The sequence below is a fragment of the Trematomus bernacchii genome, unplaced genomic scaffold (genome assembly GCF_902827165.1).
Source record: "Trematomus bernacchii unplaced genomic scaffold, fTreBer1.1, whole genome shotgun sequence".
NCBI lineage: Eukaryota > Metazoa > Chordata > Actinopteri > Perciformes > Nototheniidae > Trematomus > Trematomus bernacchii.
The window spans coordinates 4,787-26,708 of record NW_022987408.1 but is presented as its reverse complement, the minus strand read 5'-3'; the positions used below and the strand labels follow the sequence as shown (position 1 = coordinate 26,708).

The window sequence follows — 21,922 nt, the reverse complement described above, 5'->3', positions numbered from 1 at the left end:
ATACGCCCACCTCCAAGATGTCTTTAACGCTGCTGTGTGGACGCTCCGTAAGAACAGGTAACGTGGATGTGGCTTCAGTAAATGTTGGGCCGTGGTTTCTTTATGAAGTTGATCTCAAATAAAGTTTTGAACATCTTTCAGACACAGTTCAGGGTTAGGGTTCAGGGTGTCATGCTCACAGTTTATATGAGTTATTAAGTCTAAAGAGGGGTTACCTGTGGATTATCAGGAGTCTTCTGTGTCCTGATGCTCCTCCTATTCTTCCCGACGAAGGCTCGGATCCTGGCACAGCTGCTGTTGACCTCTAACCTCTCCTGGAGCACACAGAGGGAACTGTGATTAAACATTCATGTTGTGCTGATAATAACAACAGACTAACTGAGCCTGTACCATCATTACTTTATTATAGACAGCTCTTACAGTGGGGTGGGTGAGAGGTGGAGGTCCAGGTGAGTGCATCGGGTCTGGATCTGGATCGTGTCTCTTCCACAGAGTCCGGACCCGCTCGGCAGGCTGGGAAACGCTGTCCGCCTCCTTCAGGACTACAAATTCAAACAGTAGGAAAAGAGCAGGTGATCAACAATACAATACTTTAAAGAGTCCTCTCCTGCTGATGTTCAGGTGTATATCAGTATGTAGTGTCTCTACTTTAAAGAGTCCTCTCCTGCTGATGTTCAGGTGTATATCAGTATGTAGTGTCTCTACTTTAAAGAGTTCTCTCCTGCTGATGTTCAGGTGTATATCAGTATGGAGTGTCTCTACTTTAAAGAGTTCTCTCCTGCTGATGTTCAGGTGTATATCAGTATGGAGTGTCTCTACTTTAAAGAGTCCTCTCCTGCTGATGTTCAGGTGTATATCAGTATGTAGTGTCTCTACTTTAAAGAGTTCTCTCCTGCTGATGTTCAGGTGTATATCAGTATGGAGTGTCTCTACTTTAAAGAGTTCTCTCCTGCTGATGTTCAGGTGTATATCAGTATGGAGTGTCTCTACTTTAAAGAGTCCTCTCCTGCTGATGTTCAGGTGTATATCAGTATGGAGTGTCTCTACTTTAAAGAGTCCTCTCCTGCTGATGTTCAGGTGTATATCAGTATGTAGTGTCTCTACTTTAAAGAGTCCTCTCCTGCTGATGTTCAGGTGTATATCAGTATGTAGTGTCTCTACTTTAAAGAGTCCTCTCCTGCTGATGTTCAGGTGTATATCAGTATGTAGTGTCTCTACTTTAAAGAGTCCTCTCCTGCTGATGTTCAGGTGTATATCAGTATGTAGTGTCTCTACTTTAAAGAGTCCTCTCCTGCTGATGTTCAGGTGTATATCAGTATGTAGTGTCTCTACTTTAAAGAGTCCTCTCCTGCTGATGGTTCAGGTGTATATCAGTATGTAGTGTCTCTACTTTAAAGAGTCCTCTCCTGCTGATGTTCAGGTGTATATCAGTATGTAGTGTCTCTACTTTAAAGAGTCCTCTCCTGCTGATGTTTCAGGTGTATATCAGTATGTAGTGTCTCTACTTTAAAGAGTCCTCTCCTGCTGATGTTCAGGTGTATATCAGTATGTAGTGTCTCTACTTTAAAGAGTCCTCTCCTGCTGATGTTCAGGTGTATATCAGTATGTAGTGTCTCTACTTTAAAGAGTCCTCTCCTGCTGATGTTCAGGTGTATATCAGTATGTAGTGTCTCTACTTTAAAGAGTCCTCTCCTGCTGATGTTCAGGTGTATATCAGTATGTAGTGTCTCTACTTTAAAGAGTCCTCTCCTGCTGATGTTCAGGTGTATATCAGTATGTAGTGTCTCTACTTAAAGAGTCCTCTCCTGATGATGTTCAGGTGTATATCAGTATGTAGTGTCTCTACTTTAAAGAGTCCTCTCCTGCTGATGTTCAGGTGTATATCAGTATGTAGTGTCTCTACTTTAAAGAGTCCTCTCCTGCTGATGTTCAGGTGTATATCAGTATGTAGTGTCTCTACTTTAAAGAGTCCTCTCCTGCTGATGTTCAGGTGTATATCAGTATGTAGTGTCTCTACTTTAAAGAGTCCTCTCCTGCTGATGTTCAGGTGTATATCAGTATGTAGTGTCTCTACTTTAAAGAGTCCTCTCCTGCTGATGTTCAGGTGTATATCAGTATGTAGTGTCTCTACTTTAAAGAGTTCTCTCCTGCTGATGTTCAGGTGTATATCAGTATGTAGTGTCTCTACTTTAAAGAGTCCTCTCCTGCTGATGTTCAGGTGTATATCAGTATGTAGTGTCTCTACTTTAAAGAGTCCTCTCCTGCTGATGTTCAGGTGTATATCAGTATGTAGTGTCTCTACTTTAAAGAGTCCTCTCCTGCTGATGTTCAGGTGTATATCAGTATGTAGTGTCTCTACTTTAAAGAGTCCTCTCCTGCTGATGTTCAGGTGTATATCAGTATGTAGTGTCTCTACTTTAAAGCGTCCTCTCCTGCTGATGTTCAGGTGTATATCAGTATGTAGTGTCTCTACTTTAAAGAGTCCTCTCCTGCTGATGTTCAGGTGTATATCAGTATGTAGTGTCTCTACTTTAAAGAGTCCTCTCCTGCTGATGTTCAGGTGTATATCAGTATGTAGTGTCTCTACTTTAAAGAGTCCTCTCCTGCTGATGTTCAGGTGTATATCAGTATGTAGTGTCCTCTACTTTAAAGAGTCCTCTCCTGCTGATGTCAGGTGTATATCAGTAGTAGTGTCTCTACTTTAAAGAGTCCTCTCCTGCTGATGTTCAGGTGTATATCAGTATGTAGTGTCTCTACTTTAAAGAGTCCTCTCCTGCTGATGTTCAGGTGTATATCAGTATGTAGTGTCTCTACTTTAAAGAGTCCTCTCCTGCTGATGTTCAGGTGTATATCAGTATGTCCAGTATCCTCTACTTTAAAGAGTCCTTCTCCTGCTGATGTTCAGGTGTATATCAGTATGTAGTGTCTCTACTTTAAAGAGTCCTCTCCTGCTGATGTTCAGGTGTATATCAGTATGTAGTGTCTCTACTTTAAAGAGTCCTCTCCTGCTGATGTTCAGGTGTATATCAGTATGTAGTGTCTCTACTTTAAAGAGTCCTCTCCTGCTGATGTTCAGGTGTATATCAGTATGTAGTGTCTCTACTTTAAAGAGTCCTCTCCTGCTGATGTTCAGGTGTATATCAGTATGTAGTGTCTCTACTTTAAAGAGTCCTCTCCTGCTGATGTTCAGGTGTATATCAGTATGTAGTGTCTCTACTTTAAAGAGTCCTCTCCTGCTGATGTTCAGGTGTATATCAGTATGTAGTGTCTCTACTTTAAAGAGTCCTCTCCTGCTGATGTTCAGGTGTATATCAGTATGTAGTGTCTCTACTTTAAAGAGTCCTCTCCTGCTGATGTTCAGGTGTATATCAGTATGTAGTGTCTCTACTTTAAAGAGTCCTCTCCTGCTGATGTTCAGGTGTATATCAGTATGTAGTGTCTCTACTTTAAAGAGTCCTCTCCTGCTGATGTTCAGGTGTATATCAGTATGTAGTGTCTCTACTTTAAAGAGTCCTCTCCTGCTGATGTTCAGGTGTATATCAGTATGTAGTGTCTCTACTTTAAAGAGTCCTCTCCTGCTGATGTTCAGGTGTATATCAGTATGTAGTGTCTCTACTTTAAAGAGTCCTCTCCTGCTGATGTTCAGGTGTATATCAGTATGTAGTGTCTCTACTTTAAAGAGTCCTCTCCTGCTGATGTTCAGGTGTATATCAGTATGTAGTGTCTCTACTTTAAAGAGTCCTCTCCTGCTGATGTTCAGGTGTATATCAGTATGTAGTGTCTCTACTTTAAAGAGTCCTCTCCTGCTGATGTTCAGGTGTATATCAGTATGTAGTGTCTCTACTTTAAAGAGTCCTCTCCTGCTGATGTTCAGGTGTATATCAGTATGTAGTGTCTCTACTTTAAAGAGTCCTCTCCTGCTGATGTTCAGGTGTATATCAGTATGTAGTGTCTCTACTTTAAAGAGTCCTCTCCTGCTGATGTTCAGGTGTATATCAGTATGTAGTGTCTCTACTTTAAAGAGTTCCTCTCCTGCTGATGTTCAGGTGTATATCAGTATGTAGTGTCTCTACTTTAAAGAGTCCTCTCCTGCTGATGTTCAGGTGTATATCAGTATGTAGTGTCTCTACTTTAAAGAGTCCTCTCCTGCTGATGTTCAGGTGTATATCAGTATGTAGTGTCTCTACTTTAAAGAGTCCTCTCCTGCTGATGTTCAGGTGTATATCAGTATGTAGTGTCTCTACTTTAAAGAGTCCTCTCTGCTGATGTTCAGGTGTATATCAGTATGTAGTGTCTCTACTTAAAGAGTCCTCTCCTGCATGATATTCAGGTGTATATCAGTATGTAGTGTCTCTACTTTAAAGAGTCCTCTCCTGCTGATGTTCAGGTGTATATCCAGTATGTAGTGTCTCTACTTTAAAGAGTCCTCTCCTGCTGATGTTCAGGTGTATATCAGTATGTAGTGTCTCTACTTTAAAGAGTCCTCTCCTGCTGATGTTCAGGTGTATATCAGTATGTAGTGTCCTCTACTTTAAAGAGTCCTCTCCTGCTGATGTTCAGGTGTATATCAGTATGTAGTGTCTCTACTTTAAAGAGTCCTCTCCTGCTGATGTTCAGGTGTATATCAGTATGTAGTGTCTCTACTTTAAAGAGTTCTCTCCTGCTGATGTCAGGTGTATATCAGTATGTAGTGTCTCTACTTTAAAGAGTCCTCTCCTGCTGATGTTCAGGTGTATATCAGTATGTAGTGTCTCTACTTTAAAGAGTCCTCTCCTGCTGATGTTTTCAGGTTGTATATCAGTATGTAGTGTCTCTACTTTAAAGTCTCTCCTGCTGATGTTCAGGTGTATATCAGTATGTAGTGTCTCTACTTTAAAGAGTCCTCTCCTGCTGATGTTCAGGTGTATATCAGTATGTAGTGTCTCTACTTTAAAGAGTCCTCTCCTGCAGATATTCAGGTGTAGCTGGTGTTGAACTCACCGTAGGCCATCTTCATCCTCCTCTTCCTCCTCTTCCTCCTGTGTCCGGGCCGTGAGGGGCTGGAGTCGGACCCGTCCAGGTTCTTGAGGAGCACCACCTTCTGCTTGAGGCAGCTGCAGCCCAGCATGCAGGCGGGCCGTCCACAGTGGCTGATCCTGGAGCAGTTAGCGAGGCTGGAGCAGATGCAGCCCAGACGGCAGGACTCGCTCAGGCAGGGGGGGGGCCGGCCTGCGCACCAGCTGGATGGGGGCGGTGGGGTTCTCTATGACGAAACCCTGAGGAGGAACCAGAGGAGGAGTCAGAGGAGGAGTCAGAGGAGGAGTCAGAGGAGGAGTCAGAGGAGGAGTCAGAGGAGGAACCAGAGGAGGAACCAGAGGAGGAGTCAGAGGAGGAGTCAGAGGAGGAGTCAGAGGAGGAACCAGAGGAGGAGTCAGAGGAGGAGTCAGAGGAGGAGTCAGAGGAGGAACCAGAGGAGGAGTCAGAGGAGGAACCAGAGGAGGAACCAGAGGAGGAACCAGAGGAGGAGTCAGAGGAGGAGTCAGAGGAGGAACCAGAGGAGGAGTCAGAGGAACCAGAGGAGGAGTCAGAGGAGGAGTCAGAGGAGGAACCAGAGGAGGAGTCAGAGGAGGAGTCAGAGGAGGAGTCAGAGGAGGAGCCAGAGGAGGAACCAGAGGAGGAACCAGAGGAGGAGTCAGAGGAGGAGTCAGAGGAGGAACCAGAGGAGGAGTCAGAGGAGGAGTCAGAGGAGGAACCAGAGGAGGAGTCAGAGGAGGAGTCAGAGGAGGAGTCAGAGGAGGAGCCAGAGGAGGAGCCAGAGGAGGAGCCAGAGGAGGAGCCAGAGGAGGAGTCAGAGGAGGAGTCAGAGGAGGAGTCAGAGGAGGAGTCAGAGGAGGAGTCAGAGGAGGAGTCAGAGGAGGAGTCAGAGGAGGAGTCAGAGGAGGAGTCAGAGGAGGAGTCAGAGGAGGAGTCAGAGGAGGAGTCAGAGGAGGAGTCAGAGGAGGAGTCAGGTTCACCTCTCTCTGCAGAATCTTTTTTGGGTCATTAAGTTTTAACCCAAAAATTCATTTATCTGTTTTTTTTTTTATTTATTTTTTATTTTTTTTTATTTTAATTGTTTTTCTTTGGATGGAATGAATACCTATGGTGATAATTCAATGTAATTCATCATTTTTATAGTCTGGTACCTGAAAAAGGTCAAATGGCACAGATGGAACCAGATGTACCCAAATGTGCCGAAAGCTTATTCCGCCTGGAACTTTTTTTTGCTAAATCTCTCTAAAAAGGTCAAATGTCACTTGTTTTGCCTCAATCTTGATACAGGGTACTTATTATATGTTATAGTTTGGATTTCTAAAGCTTTTAGTCTACCATCCCATCATTCAAGGGTGGTTTTCACTATAAGTAATGTTTTTTCTTTAGGCGGAGGTAAGAATTTACCTTTTTTTACTATGTTCCATCTGAATTGACTCTGACTGAGAAAAATCTAGATTGATTCTGACACTTCTACATCCAACTCACAGATGTAACCTTGCTTTGATAAAAGAAATTATTCATATAACCCTTTTAGAAGTTAAGTTGTAGTCATTTGTTTTGGGCATGTCATTTTCGAGCCTGAAACCTGAAAAACAGGCTCGGGGCTGAACAGGTTAATTTCTTCTTGCGTTGTTTTGATGTCTGAAGTCTGTAGTCTTGTTGGGAGCCTGGGACTAAAATCACGCTGTAACTAATGTGCATATGACAATAAGACCTGTGACTCTTCAGGTGCCCTGACTTACGCCAAGTGTTAAAATCAAAATAAGTATCAAAAGTGCTCAATATAGAAAAGAGGAAATAAATATAATACTGTAAAGTATTCATTTCCATATTATCACTACACACACACGTACTGCTTCTCCCTCTTCATCTCCTCAGCAGGCATATAGAAACATCATGAGACACTTGACCCTTAGAGTACTGATGTCTCACCTTCAGTGTGAACAGTGACGTCAGAGCGATGGCAGCCCTCTCCTTAGTGATGGAGGTCCGAGGAAGCCCCTCCCACAGCACGGTGTCCTCCAGGTCCTTCTGCCTCAGCAGAGCGCGGGTCATCACAGGACCGCCCTCTGTCCTGCAGGATTCAGGATCCACCAGCTCAGAGTCCGACTCCAACGGGGCCATGTCCTCGAAGACCCCAGGGGGCGGGGCCGTGTGGAGGCTGAGGGTCTGAGACGAGGGCTTGGGTTTGAGCTTCCTCAGCTTGGGGTTGATGGGGCAGAGGTGACGGCTCCGGCTCGTTGAATCGCACTTTCAGGTGTTTCCTTGGTTTCAGAGGTACAGGGAGCGGTGCCTGCTCTGATGGAGTGGGGGCTGCTGGGATATGGAGTCCAGGTTGTTTCGGGAGCAGGTTTGACTCAGTAGGACTTAGAGAAGGTGTAGAACCTGGAGGTGGTTCTTCTCTGTGTTTCGGTTTTGGACCTCTCTTCAGCTTCTCTTTCCGGGGTTTCTTGGCCTCTTTGAGCGTGAGCTTGGGTCTCTTTGAGGGCGGGATGAATCCAGATATGAGGTCTGATGTGGGGGAGCTGGAGGTCTGTTTCTTCAGGACACTGTCGAGGGTCCGGACGTAGCTGGTGCTGCTGGTGGGCAGCTCGTACACCAGCGGCTCCACGGCAGACTGAGAGAAGCTGTCGGCTCGCTCGTCGATCAGCTTCGCTTCGTTCTCCAGATACTCGTCCAACATGTCGCTGCAGAACGCAGACAGGTTCTTCTTTGGTGGGTCTGAACTGGGACCAGCTGCAGGGCACAAGAACAATATATAAGATTTCACACAACTTCACTGAGACAATTCTTTATTATCTTTATCTTGGTGGGGTGTTCCCTTTCCTGTAGTGTGTAATATAGTTATATATAAACGGTCTGCAAAGGATAAAATCCCAAAGTTTACATTATTTATTAAGATTTTTGCAATTGTTTTTCTTGGTCATTTGTTTCAAGCTGTGATTACCTTCAGGTGTTGTTGGTGTCGGAGTGGGCGGAGCCTCTGGTGGAGTGTATTTCTCTCTCCAACCTTTAATCTGAGTCACATCGGTCGTTTTTCCTGTTCTGGACACAAACGCTGGAGAAATAGCTGGAACTAAGAAAACAACAGTAAGTTACTACGCAACAGCCGATTTGAGGATTCCTCCTACAGCGTAAAGGCACATTTTGAAAGCTGAAAACGTCCTTCAGCTGCTTTACAGTGGACTAATGGAACTGATGTGTTTGATGTGTGTGTTGTTTATGACGTAATCAAATCCAACTCTGATTTCAAATTTCAGTCCAAACTACGGCCCGGGGACCGCATTTGGCCCCTGGGCCGTAGTTTGGACACCCCTGATCTAAACCCGAGTCATGATGAAGTACCTGGAGGTGGAGGCGGCTCCTGGGTCAGCGGCTCCAGAGAGACTCCAGGGGGGGGGATGGGCAGACGGACCCCCAGGTACTGCAGGTCTATGGCCAGAGTCGCATCCAGCAGACTCATCTTCAGACCCACTGAGTTTACAGAGAAAAAACAGCAAGATTATATTCACATTGTCATATATTATAGTTTAAATATGTTTTTCCATTGTATCTACTGTAGTGTAATACACATACTTTAACATATTTATTTCTCATTTCACAAAATATATGTCTTTGTTTTAATATATATATATTTATTTCTACACTATAATGTGAGCAAACAAAAGGGTTTTAAATACTTCATTAAGTCCAGTCTGACGTACCTTCCTGCAGCACAGGATGGATGACCTGTCTGTGTCTCAGCAGCTTCAGGTCTCTCAGGAGAATCTTCTCAAAGGCAGCGATCCTCTCAATTTCATCTGTTGTCTCGACTGAACAAATAAATGTCATGTTATCCACTTTTCATTAAACTAACGACCAGATCATTTTGAGCTGAAATGTCTTGGGTATTGTTAGCCAAGCTAAGCCTCGTCCAAACAGCATCTTCCACATAATACAAATGGTATATTAGGTTTTTATAGCTTGTTTCTTGTTCTTGTTCTTGTTTGACTGAGCTTCTACGTCCTGTTAGTTACTACGTGGTGTTCAGCCATAAGCTAGCTATAGGTTCTGTTAGCATAACGCTCTTGGTCCAGTTCACTGAGCTAGTAGTTCCAGGAAATTAGTCAGTTTCTAGTTTAGAGTTAGTTTGGTGTCAGTTTCTGGGTAGAATTAGTTTACTGTAATTAAAGTTTCTAGTCCTGTAAAATGTATGTTTTCCTCGAGGTCTAGTGGCTTTAAGTTAGCCCTAGTTCCTGTTAGTTTGTTATGCTCGTTCCCTTGCTTCCAGTCTTTAGGCTAAGCTGGGTTAAGCATGTCCCATCTCGGTATCTTACACACAGATCAAACTGATATCCATATTCTTACTTTACCATTTATCTGCACATTTTAAACGATTGGAAAATGTAATACGATTTCAGTCAAATGATAATTTCTGTGTTACCGTTCTCAGGTGCGTCAGTAGTTTGTTGTAGCACGGGTCCCTCAGGTGTTGTCTGAGGCTGTGAGTCCGGTCCATCGGCGGAGTCCGCAAGGTGAAGTTTGAGAGCCTCCTAAAATATGAGTTTGGTTTTAAATGTTCTGTAAAGTACATCGAGTAAGCCCCTTCATTACCAACCTGAATATTGGGTTACTGGAATAACTAGAGGCTCCATTACACCAAACAGGAACTAACTAGAAAAATGCAAAATATGCTTAGAATATATCCATGTCTACTTGGAAAGACTTCTGAATCTTATCCTTGTTATCATCAAAGCATTTGTTTCTCGATGTATAAGGGCGCGTGTTAATATCGGCCAATGACTTCAATCTTGCCAACTCATGGCTGTATTTTAGGAACTGGATGCCAAAGACATAAAAATATATAACCGTAAGTTCTTACCTTTGAAGTGAATGAAATAAATAACTGCTCTTCTACTTCCTCCAGGTTGGGATGCATTCTACCGTTTGAGGGATCAATATCCTGATCGACATCCACTAACTTTCGCTGCCTGGACTTCTTCTTCTGCTTGCAGGTTCTTTTGGCTGGCATTGGTTGCACCTGCGGAGAAGGCTCTTCTACTTTACTCGGCGGTGAGCAGGGAACTTCTATCGTCTCTGTGTTTGAGAACTCCATCCCGAGGTCATGATCGTTGGAGAAAAAGTACACAAGTTCGGCGATTGAAGGCGTCGGTGACAGTCCATCTCCATCTAAGGAGGAAAAAGTTGGAGACAGCGGCAACTGAAGCGCGAGGGGGGACAATTGAGCAGGGAATGGCAGCAACTGTACGTCTTCTTGAAATGATGGACCAGGGTCAAGGGGAGCCATGGATGTGGAGGGGTCAATCACCTGTGGTTCAGATTGGGAGGGCAGGAGAGGTGAAGCCACTAAAGGTGGAGTCTCTGGTGTGGGCTGAAATGTAGTGAGTGAAGTTTCTATGTACGGCTTAGGTAGAGGTAACACTGTATGCCATTTGAACACAGATGCTTCACTGTGCTGCAACTCCTCAGGAGATACTGCTTGTGGAGGTGGTTCAGAAGTACTGCAGTCAAACTCTAGAGCTAACGAGAGAGGCAGGGAAGGTAACGGTTCTGGAGAGCTTGCAGGTGACAATTCCTCAAAAGCAAATGAAGAACACTCGGGGTCAGGTAGCAAAGAATCAGACTTACTAGTAGGGGAGTCTGAAGGTAGTGTGGAGGAGTCATTGATGGTTTGGGTTTGTGAAAAGTGTGGGGCAGGTAACACTGTGTCATGGGTGGGTGACCAAATAGGAGGTTCAGAGGAGGTAGCAAGAGTTGACGAAATGGTGGATAAAGATGTCCCAAGGGTACAAAATGGTTGATAAAGATGAGGTAACACTGGTGTACCATCTTGTCCCTCTGGGCTGTTGCATTCAGTTACTGAAACAGAAGCCAGGAAATCTTCAGTGCTTAGTCCATTTGGGCCTGGAGTTGCATTGTCATCTGGACATGATGGACTGGATTGTTCATTGGCGGTTTGACCTGCTTGTCCTGTAACATTTAAATCTATTTCATCCAGATGATGTTCACTAGTATGTCCAGAAGCCAGGTTGTTGTATTTTGTGATATCACCAGTAGGGTCTTTGGAAGGATCAGTTGCTTTAACGAAGGGCTCAGATTGTGGACATGTGGGAGCTGCAGCAGAACTCTTTGAATTAGATGAAAGTTCAGATGGGATTGCTTGGGGTGGAGAATCCAGCTTGCTCTGGGCCTTTTTGGATTTTGTTGAATGCTGCTTCAAAAAACGAGCAAGAGCTGGCAGAGGCAGGGGCACTGCACGTTTCTGCTGCTGAGCTTTGAGCTGATGTTGGTGGTCTGACTCCACCGAGGAGTTCTGGGAAACTGCTGGAGAATCAGTATGTAACTCAGAACTATCAGTTCTTACATTGTCTTTGCAGTTTGTTGAATTCAAAAGGTTCTCCTTAACGTTCCTCTTTGTTTGAACAGTTTCTCCGTTCTTTGCAGATGATGGTGCACTGTTTGTTTTGACAGACCTACTGTCCCTTCTGGGAACATCTTGTTCATTGCTTTTCAAAGCAGTGGTTTTAGTTTGGGTTTGCTCAGTTCTAGGAGAGGTGCCGTTTGTGATGGCCAGCTGCTCCACGTTGCATCTATGCAGTGAAACATGAGCCTCCCGGATCAGTTCTGAAAACAACTTCTGAGCTGGACGTGAATTGCTGGTGAAGGAAACAAAACAATCCAATTAATGTCATAGGCATTATTGAGTGAAAAATAGACCACCATGTACTGTAGAACTAAGCTATGGCATGTCATCTGGTAAACAAGAAACAACACAATAACAGCATTTGTAGTTAGCTAATTAGGCACCATCCCACAATCTTACAGGACTTTAACACTACAGGCGCAATAGGCAGACATTTGCTGCGAACAGAAGCTCCATAACAATGGTGGCAGCTCCCTTGACAGCGCACAATCTGAAGAAGATGAGAAACATTTCACTTTATGGAAATATTCTCTGAGGTCCTAAACACATGGGTTACCTCAAACTGAACGATCTAATATGAAGTCAACAAATGCGGGAAAAGCTAATCCTCTTGGTAAATGGCTTTGCCAAACTTGACTAGAAAAACATAGAAAGATATATTCTGGGGAATCAACTTGGGTGTGCGACAGTATAGTGGGCACAGGAATAAGTAACTGTTTTATCACAGCTTTGTATTTAAATCACGTGCCGAACACAAAACATGATTGCAATCTGAAGGATGAATGTGAGAACAGCGTGTTTGTAAATATATGATACCCATCAAAGTGCAAAGTTGTATCTGAGACAATAATCCAACCGATTTGAGAGCAAACATGGTGTTTGAGTAAAAGTATCTTAAAAAATATTTAGTAACATTTGATGACGACTAGAGGAAGTTCACAAAATGACATCAGGTTATTAGATACAGAGCAATGAAACAATACCTTAAACATAGCCAACTTGCAAACTTGACATTTAGTACAATTGTGAAAAGCATGCCATCTTCTTTTACAAAGTGTAACTCTTACCCTGAACATTCCCCAGTCACACTGGCAGCTGATTGATCTTCATTTGGAGTGGATTTTTTCTGAAGATCACTAGAACCCGAAGGCTTTGCATCCACTGCTTTTAAGCTTTTAGGTTTATGGTTTGCAAGCAAAGACTTCAAGCTCTTCTTCAGGGGATGTTGCTCATTGGTTGTCGTGCCTCCACCTTTGTGCACGTCTTTTTCAGAGTTCAACTTCAGTTTTAGGCCAAACGGACTGGAGCTCTCCTCCTTCAGTCCTTTAGCAAACGGATTGTAGTCGACTTTAAGCTGGGAAAGCTGTGGGTTTTGGTAAGCAGTGACTGCCATAAACTCAGTCTGGGGGAAAGTGAATGTCATAAGATTGCGACCCTTTAGATTGATGTCTTCAGAAGCTTTTTCGGTTTGGATCACATGCAGTCTTGGCAAGTAGCGGTGCATCGGATGCAGGATGGTGTTCTCCTCTTGTTCTGAGACGTTGTTTGTGAGTTTCAGTTTGTAAAAGGACACTGGATTTTTCATCCAGTGTTCTCCTGTTGATGGAGACTCTGGGTGAGCGAATGGTTGACTCTTACCATGACTTTCTGCCTTTCCAGCAACTTGCCAGCTTTTGCCATTCCACTTGTAACGACTGATGTCTAAAAGTTGAATGTCCATGATCAAGGAATACTTCCTAGATGGCTGCAAGCCAGAGATGCGAAAACGGCAGTAGGGGAACATCCTGCTGCCTTGTTTAGTCACAATCATCTCTGTTTTGCATTTGAAAAACTCGTTCCACATGCCATTGTTGTCCAGCGTTACTTTGATACCTTGGCAGATGCTATCAGGTGAGAGGTTGTCTGGCTCAGGGTTTGAACTATACGGAAGCTTCACAGCAGCAAGTCCATCAGCATTCCTAACCGGTTCTTTAAATGGGTACATGTTGGGTTTACCCATCATATCTGCCTCTTCATTGGTTGCACAGTTGCTTTGCTCCATACCGCCTTCACTTGCCTTCCCTAGTGTCGGAACAACAAAGCGGGAAGATGGATGGTCCGCGGCAGGTGCCGCAACAGGGCTGGTTGCCCCTTCCTGGTGGAACACCATTCCTTTTCGCTTCTTCTTAGAAGCCATGAACAGCTCCCAGACATCTAAAGGGCAGGAGGATCCCGCTTTTTATACATTTGTACGATGGTTTGGGACAGCATCCTAAAAAAGAAAAATTGGCTGTAAAATTGGTTATAGCATTTTCAGTACACTGCACCATTAATCCCATATACTCCCTTTCCTTACCAACATAGTCAGAACAAGAGAGATAATTGTAGTTGTGTGTTGTTGAAAGTGTCACAGCGTAGCATGAGAGCATGCACAGTTCAAGCCTCCACAACCACCAAGCTCTGGTGTCTCTTTTGGCCCTTGTGGCATTGATGAAGGGAGAGATACTGACTAGTTTATTCTGCTTATTTTCAATACACTGCTAATTGAGCTTTGGGGGAATTATTTCTGCTATACATTTCAACCGGTGAGATTTAACTGAGCCACATTGTTGACATCTTTCTTCATAACCATAAACACAAACTGAAGTTAATCTCTATGGTCTTTAAAATAAATTGCTAATTTCATTGGTTTCAGAGGAGGAAACAACACCTACCTACACAACCTGTCCAGTGCTATATTCCCGCTGTTTAGCCTGTTTGGCCTGTTAAGCCTGTTAAGCCTGTTTAGCCTGTTTAGCCCCAAGCCTGTTTTTCAGGTCTCAGGCTCGAAAATGACATTCCCAGAACAAATGACTATAACTTCACTTCTAAAAGGGGTAAATTAATAATCTTTTTTCTCAAAGCAATGATAAACCTGTGAGTTGGATGTAGAAAAGTCAGAATCAATATAGATGTTTTTATTTTAAAGTAAATTCAGACTGAACATAGTAAAAAAAAAAAAAACCTTACTCATAGTGAAAACCACCCTTGAATGATGGGATAGTAGACTAAAAGCTTTAGGAATCCAAACTATAACATATAATAAGTACCCTGTTTCAAGATTGATGCAAAACAAGTGACATTTGACCTTTTTAGAGAGGTTTAGAAAAAAAAAAACACTTCTGGGGTCATTTGGGTGGATTTTCCATATTTCTGGAACCCATCGGTCGATTTTGGTGATTGACACCTCTTTTAAACCGTTAGAGCCAATAGAATCGAGGGGAAGTTCATAAATCCATCTAAACATTACCGTTGGTGAATGATGCGCAGCATGCCCAAAACTGGAAGCTCTCATACACTCTCGTAGCTCTCATAGCAGCTATATATGAAAACTCCACCATTGAACACAACTTTTGATCAGAAAACAGCGAAGGTAAGACGTATTTACTGTTTTGGTCCCGTAAAGCTAAGTTGTGTGTTGTCTGGTTTCACCTTTGCTGCCCTGAGCTTTGGTCGCACAGTGATGATACGTATACCATTGGAATCTGTGGAGTCTCAGCTTTCATATGATATCTTTGTGCAGAATCGATTAAGTAGAACATAGTTATACCGTGAGTTATGTGCTAAGTGCGTTAGCACTCTTTCGCTTAGTGCTAATTCAGAGGCTTGGCATTAAGGCCCTGACACACCAGGCCGAAATCGGCCGTTTTCGTTAGTCGGACGAGGAAGCGTGCCCTGTCGCCCAAACTCAATTTGGTGTGTCCCGCACCATCGGCCGTGACACGCCTTATTTGGCCTTTCATGGCCGACGCACGGCCGATTCAACATGCCAGATTGATTCAACATGTTGAATCGGCCGTGCGTCGGGCACAGGCAGTCGGACAAAGACATCACTCTGATTGGCTGTTCAGCTAGCGAATCAGTGCATGAGAAGCGAAACGGTTGCTTGAGAATGTCTTCCACGAGCAACACTCCAATGGCTGATAGCTCCAGTACCGTACGAAACATGTTTTCGATGGACGAGAGTGAAAATGGAACGCACACGCTATATGTTGATTGTTTTTAGATCAGTCTGTGCTTCTTCTCTGTCTTCCGGTTGTGCCCTCTTTTGAATGACGAATACACACTACCGCCGCCTGCTGGTAAGGAGAGTTATTGCCACTCACGCATGCGCAGTTCGTACGTGCTCGGCTGAAGTCTTTGCGGTGTGTTCCAGTGCGACACATGGCCAAGACGCAGGAGAACACGGCCACGCAACAGTCGGCGAGTTCTCTGGTGACTGCTTGGTGTGTCAGGGCCTTTAGAGTTGTGTTTTGTTTCGGTAAAAAATGTTCATATTGTCTGATAGCTGAGTTTCTTCCCGTTAAGTGGGTATGATACATTCATAGTTTGTTAAATGTTAAGAAGCCCTCAGACCAGAGTTCCCGTTAGCCGGTAATTACCGGACTATGACCGGTAAAATATGCTGAAGACCGGCAAATCTAAATCTCTCCGGTCAAAATAATTTCCCTTTAGCACAATACCGCATCAGTTGCGCCACTTATGTGACAGACAAGAATAGTCAATTCTAATGTCTAACACTTAATGTGGAGAAAGAGATGTCCTGTATGGGTTGATTGTGCGTTGATCTGTTGGTAATGCCTCTGGGTTCCGGTGGGCATGTAAACAAATGCATAATGCTGCGCTATACTTTGCGGCCTCACCCGGTTGCATAGCGACGCTTATTGTTGAGGTGTCTTTTAATAAGCAGGTAGTCATATCATTAGCTAGAACTAGCTAGATCTGATCGATATGGACATAAACGCGAGTGAAGTCTAATCTGACGAGTCGACACGCAGCTCTGCATGATCACCTGCAGCGGTGAGCAGAGCAACACACACTTCAGGTTAGAATATCACGTAGCTATTTGAATTACCTCTCAAACTACCGTAACTAGTTATAGATATGTTTAGTTTTACTGTCGGGTCACTCATTACTGGATCTGCGAGCTGCATGATACTGACGGGCTGTCAGGAGAGAGCGCTCCGTTTATTATTCCCGTGTTTTTGTAAGTTACTGAACACTTTTGAATAATGTAGTTTGTCTACTATATATAATTAGTTTGTTTAATATCGAATCATATCAATTTGTTTAAAAGCTCAATAAATAAGAAGACCTTTGACCGGCACTTTTCTCATTTTGTCCGGAAGATTTAAACTTTAACGGACATGTTGACCGGCAAAAAAATATTCTAACGGGAACTCTGCCTCAGACGCTGTTTCTTGCAAGATGTTGCGTTTAGCCTCCGGTACCGGGGGCATGGGGCTTAACAGGTTAACAACCACCATTATCAAGGAGCAGTAAGTATTTATTTCTCGTCTTTGTTACTTTGTCATTGAGAAGCTTAGATTTGGGTTCTGGGAAAAGGGTAAATATGCTATAGAGATCATAAAACATGTTTTATCCCAGACTGTAAACAGGTATATTTCTTTAGTAAATTGGCAATTTTTACCATGGCGCTCTATGGCGGTAGCTACATTTTTTAAGCCAGCCTCAAGCTGCCTTTCAAAGTACTGCAGGTTACGGTACTTCCGCTTGGTTAAAACTCCTGAACGCTAGCTAGCAGTATTGTAATCTATTTTCAGTCATTTAACTTTTCTACTCAAACGAAATAAGTAAACTGAGACCGGAAGTACCTTAAGGGCGCACAACTTTTAAAACCTCATGTATGTTGTTGTGTTATTCAAAGCCTACTATGATATTGTATGCGATATATCGCAATACAATGCAATATGCTGAATAACAATTGTATCATGATGCGTATTGGATTGCCAGGTTCTTGCCAATACTCAACCCTAGTAAGCAGTCATTTCATTTACCCTAAATATCAATATCACTCAGCATATACATCCATATTTTGCTCTGTCACTATGTAAAGCAAATTACCAAGTCGTGAGTATATTTATTTGTCAAGTCTTTATCTGTATTGTACTCTTGTCTTTATATGTATGTTATTTTAGTGATGCTTGGATTTGGTTATTTGAAATAGGGTAAATACGCTATAACTTTTAAACATGTATATTTCTTCAGTAACGTTGGCCATTTTACCATACCTTAAGAGGCCATTTAAAGTACTGCAGGTTGTAATACTTACAACCTAGCTAGCTAGCAGTGTTGTAATCTACATTCAGTTGTTTAACTTGTTCTACTCTAACGTAATAAAGTAAACTGAGTCAGGAAGTAGTTTAAGGAGGGCACAAAAATAAACTTTTAAAACCTAATGCACATGTTGATATTTAAAGCCTACTATGACATTGTTAGCGATATATCACAATACAACGCAATATATTGAATAACCATTGTATCAGAATACAATTACAGTAACTTTCCTAACCCTAAATATCCTTCATTATAACATGCTTAAACTAGATTTGTTGTATCACATGCTTTGACTACGCGATGTGTTGCCATGTTAGTCCATATAAACTGAACTAAATTAAACGTAATTTTTTTTGTATGGCTAAATTAGGGAAAACTGGTTGTGTTGGAATACATTTACAGTAAATTCACCAAACCCTGAATATCCTTAAAATTAGCACATGCTTAATGCCATGTAGCGCCATGACAACCTAACTATTAAAACACCTATTTTTAGTTTGGCTAAGTTAAGGAAAACTAATGTTGCAACAGAAAACAATCACTTTTGATTAGTGTCTTCTTGATATGTTTAACTTTGAATGCATAAGCAGTTGTTACAGAGCCTTCAGCTAGCTAGCAGCAGCAGGCCTGATGCTGAGCCCAGTAATGGCTTCCCATGTAACACCAAACACTACAGTCTGTTTGGACCCACTGAGACCATGTGCAACACTAACAGCACACGGATTACCTTCTGCGCGGTCCAACAGATCACGTATTTCGACGTTATGACATTAATCCACGTGTGTTTCCCGTCGTATAAACCCAGTCGACATGGTGGATGTTTTCTCAAATGAGGTCGGGGGAAAAAGGCATGCGGTGTCTTTGCACTGATACGTCACCGCCTGTCTTCTTCGGTACTGCGCAGCCTCGGACGCCATCTTGCTGCCGCCACCTGGTTCAAAACTCGTCGGCATCAACACCCGGGCATATCGTCCGTTATCTGCGGGGGAAGAGCGGTGGAGCAGCGGGATGGTGTTTTCTGTTCCGTAGATGTTTCTCTTCCTAATGGACTTTTTACTGGAATATTGTGACTTCCTGATGCTGCAAACAGACGCTACGATCGACAGTTATTTTCCTCATGTATACAGATTATAGTTACTTCCGGTGTTACCTTCGTCAAAATGGGATACAACTGATTTTACACACAGAGCCTAAAGAGGGAAGCTGGTGGGAATGTTTCCAGCAGGGGATTTATGGTCAAAACTACTGCAATATACGGGATATTCAAAACAACCAGATCCATGTGAAACTAATGGAAGACGTTGGCAAGTGATTGGTGGGATTTCTTCAAAGATCATGGTGGATTTAAACTGAATACGTTGCATAAATGCCACTGTGGCAAAGAAACGGTTAACTCCGTTTTAAAACAGCGTCGGCTCATTACATGCCAATCTGGCCTCGCTTCTTGCTTGCTTATGGACTCTAAATGATTGTGGTGTTTCACAACATAGACTCGTATAATTGAATGGGTTTTTAACAACTGTGCTTGAGATAATCGTGAGCCATTATCCCGTATTTGACTGCTTATTTTCGGCCACATTTCAGACTGTAACAGCAGCAGCAGACCGAGACTGTTTCCACCCAGCCAGATCCATGTACAACTAATGGAAGCGTTTAGCTTGTGATTTGTGGGATTTATTTACAGATCACGGTATATTTAAACGGAATACATTGCATATTTGCGTTTTAAACAATTGTGCTTGTGGTAATCACGAGCTATGATTCCGTATTTGACTGCTCATGTTCGGCCACATTTCAGCAGACAGACTCCATGATGTTTCCACCCAGCAGCTAGTGGAGAGGCTGAACGACACCGTTAATGTCGGCGTTATTTTAATACACGGCTCTTATACATATAGGCCTACCAAAATGGACACATGTCAATGAAAGTGATACGTTTCAATGTGGTTAGCGGTGCGATATATGGTCGGACCCACGGACCGCAATGGAGAAATGTTTCCCCTCTCTTACAAACAAAGGGATCAGCCACGATGGATCTGCTGGTTGTGGCCTAACGTGATAGCGTTATCTAACGGCAGTTTTTAGCCTAACGGTCAACCGAACTACATCGGTTTAAATACATTATATATTTGTATACAGATAGTACACAACTAGCTACTCACATAATGAATAAAACACTATATTTATAGCTGAAATTAAGTGTTTGTCTGTCAACCGGCAATGTTTATCATGTTACTTTAACAACCGCAGCGTTTTGGGGACTATTTTTGCGTGATTATTTTTGAAGAATAACGTTAAAGATTTGAACCTAACTGACGGCAACCGCCGTCGTTTGATTTAAATGTAACGGTAGCCCTGCGCGTTCACGTATATTGCGGCACGGGGTTGGATTACGGCGCATGCGCATAATGAAAACTGATTGAATTCTTACGTTTGTTTTGTTTTTCATCATTTGTTTCATTTTACGTTATCCTCAGTCCGAGAGCCGATGTATAAAGGTAAATACAAAATGAACTACAGTGACATTTAGTGAACTGTTAACAGCATTCTCGGCTTTATTGAACCAGGTAGTTAGCAGGTTTGCTGTTAGCCAGGTGACTGATGCTAATGCTGCTACTGTTCAGACAAAGGCCGTCCTGATGACGTCACGCACTAAAATCAATAAACCGACGTGAGCTCCTAATTGATCGTCTTGCAGAGGTGTGTGTGTGCGTTTAGTCCTTTGTATTTATATAGAGCAAAATAGCTTCTTTTTTTCCGTTTGAGGTGATGTAATCAAGCACTGTACGACATGAAATACATTCAGATGCAAACATGCTAACATTTGACCGCATTGTATATAATATAGTGTACCAGCTAAATAGACTGGCTGCAGTGTGTCCATAATGTTTTATCCTTTAGATTTTCATGATTATTACATGAGACTAAGAATACAATTAAGAATGCATGACTTAGACTTGTAGCAGTATATTAAAAGGTCTTAAGTCTTCTACTGACTGGTCTTTTATGACATATTTATTTGTTTATCGCGCCAAAAATAGCCCTAAAATTGGTGAATGTGTCCCACACCGTGACACGGAGGACTCTGGAGACTCATGATGGTGAGAGGGTTTCCGGATCCTTCTTGCCTGAAGAGAGAGAGCTCTTGTAGGACGACTCGCGCAGTGACTCAGATTATCCCAGGAATCAAACAAGAAACACGTGCTGAGAAAATAATAACAGCATTGACATAAACACCTTTTTAAGAGAGTGTATATCTAGATGTATTCAGACTCATGTTACATAAAAGAAGTATGGAATAGTTCATTGAATTGATTTATTTAAAACAAGGGACAGTGTACATTAATCAACATATTAAAAATATTACACAAGATAATTGAAGACGAGGTAGGTGACGTGAAAATAACATTAAATACATGGGGGAAATCAAATTAATAAAAAATAAAGTAGCGTTCAGGGCAAGAAAAGGTAAATTAGGGTTCAGATTAATTAACATTTTCCAAAAGTAGCAGATATATGCATTGTACTTTTTACTCCACTAAATGTATTTAATACCTTTAGTAACTTGTGTGTTAAATCAGACTTTAGTTCCACCTGGAGTAAATCCACAAGCTACCCTGCAGTATACAAAGTCATTCAAACTAGCTGCACCTTTACCAGCTTTGAGAACACTTTCATGATCAATCATTATAAAACATATCATATATATTATTCTGAAATGGACCAATCTGCACAATGACTACTTTTACTGTCACTACTTTCACTATATTTTGATGAGAATACTTTTCTACTTTCACTTGAACATTTTGAATGCTTTTACTGTAACAGAGTATTCCTACACTCTGGTACTTCTACTTTTACTCAAGGACAAGACCTGAGTACTTCTACTTTTACTCAAGTACAAGATCTGAGTACTTCTACTTTTACTCAAGTACAAGATCTGAGTACTTCTACTTTTACTCAAGTACAAGACCTGAGTACTTCTACTTTTACTCAAGTACAAGATCTGAGTACTTCTACTTTTACTCAAGTACAAGATCTGAGTACTTCTACTTTTACTCAAGTACAAGATCTGAGTACTTCTACTTTACTCAAGTACAAGATCTGAGTACTTCTACTTTTACTCAAGTACAAGATCTGAGTACTTCTACTTTTACTCAAGTACAAGATCTGAGTACTTCTACTTTTACTCAAGTACAAGACCTGAGTACTTCTACTTTTACTCAAGTACAAGATCTGAGTACTTCTACTTTTACTCAAGTACAAGATCTGAGTACTTCTACTTTTACTCAAGAACAAGATCTGAGTACTTCTACTTTTACTCAAGTACAAGACCTGAGTACTTCTACTTTTACTCAAGTACAAGATCTGAGTACTTCTACTCAAGTA

At 42.4% G+C, this 21,922-nt stretch overlaps 1 protein-coding gene across 1 annotated transcript; it reads right to left on the bottom strand.

The window, feature by feature from the left end:
* Positions 1–215: 215 nt before the first annotated feature.
* LOC117487130 (proline-rich protein 36-like) lies at positions 216–21,162 on the bottom strand (the record flags this gene model as incomplete). The annotated part of the gene is given in 13 exon segments (XM_034135792.1): positions 216–314; positions 421–542; positions 4,981–5,242; positions 5,340–6,008; positions 6,946–7,080; positions 7,115–7,749; positions 7,961–8,089; positions 8,359–8,487; positions 8,718–8,825; positions 9,437–9,545; positions 9,875–11,669; positions 12,505–13,688; positions 18,261–21,162. Coding segments are annotated over 12 exon segments (5,301 nt in total), but the record flags the coding sequence as incomplete, so codon positions are not given.
* Positions 21,163–21,922: the final 760 nt, after the last annotated feature.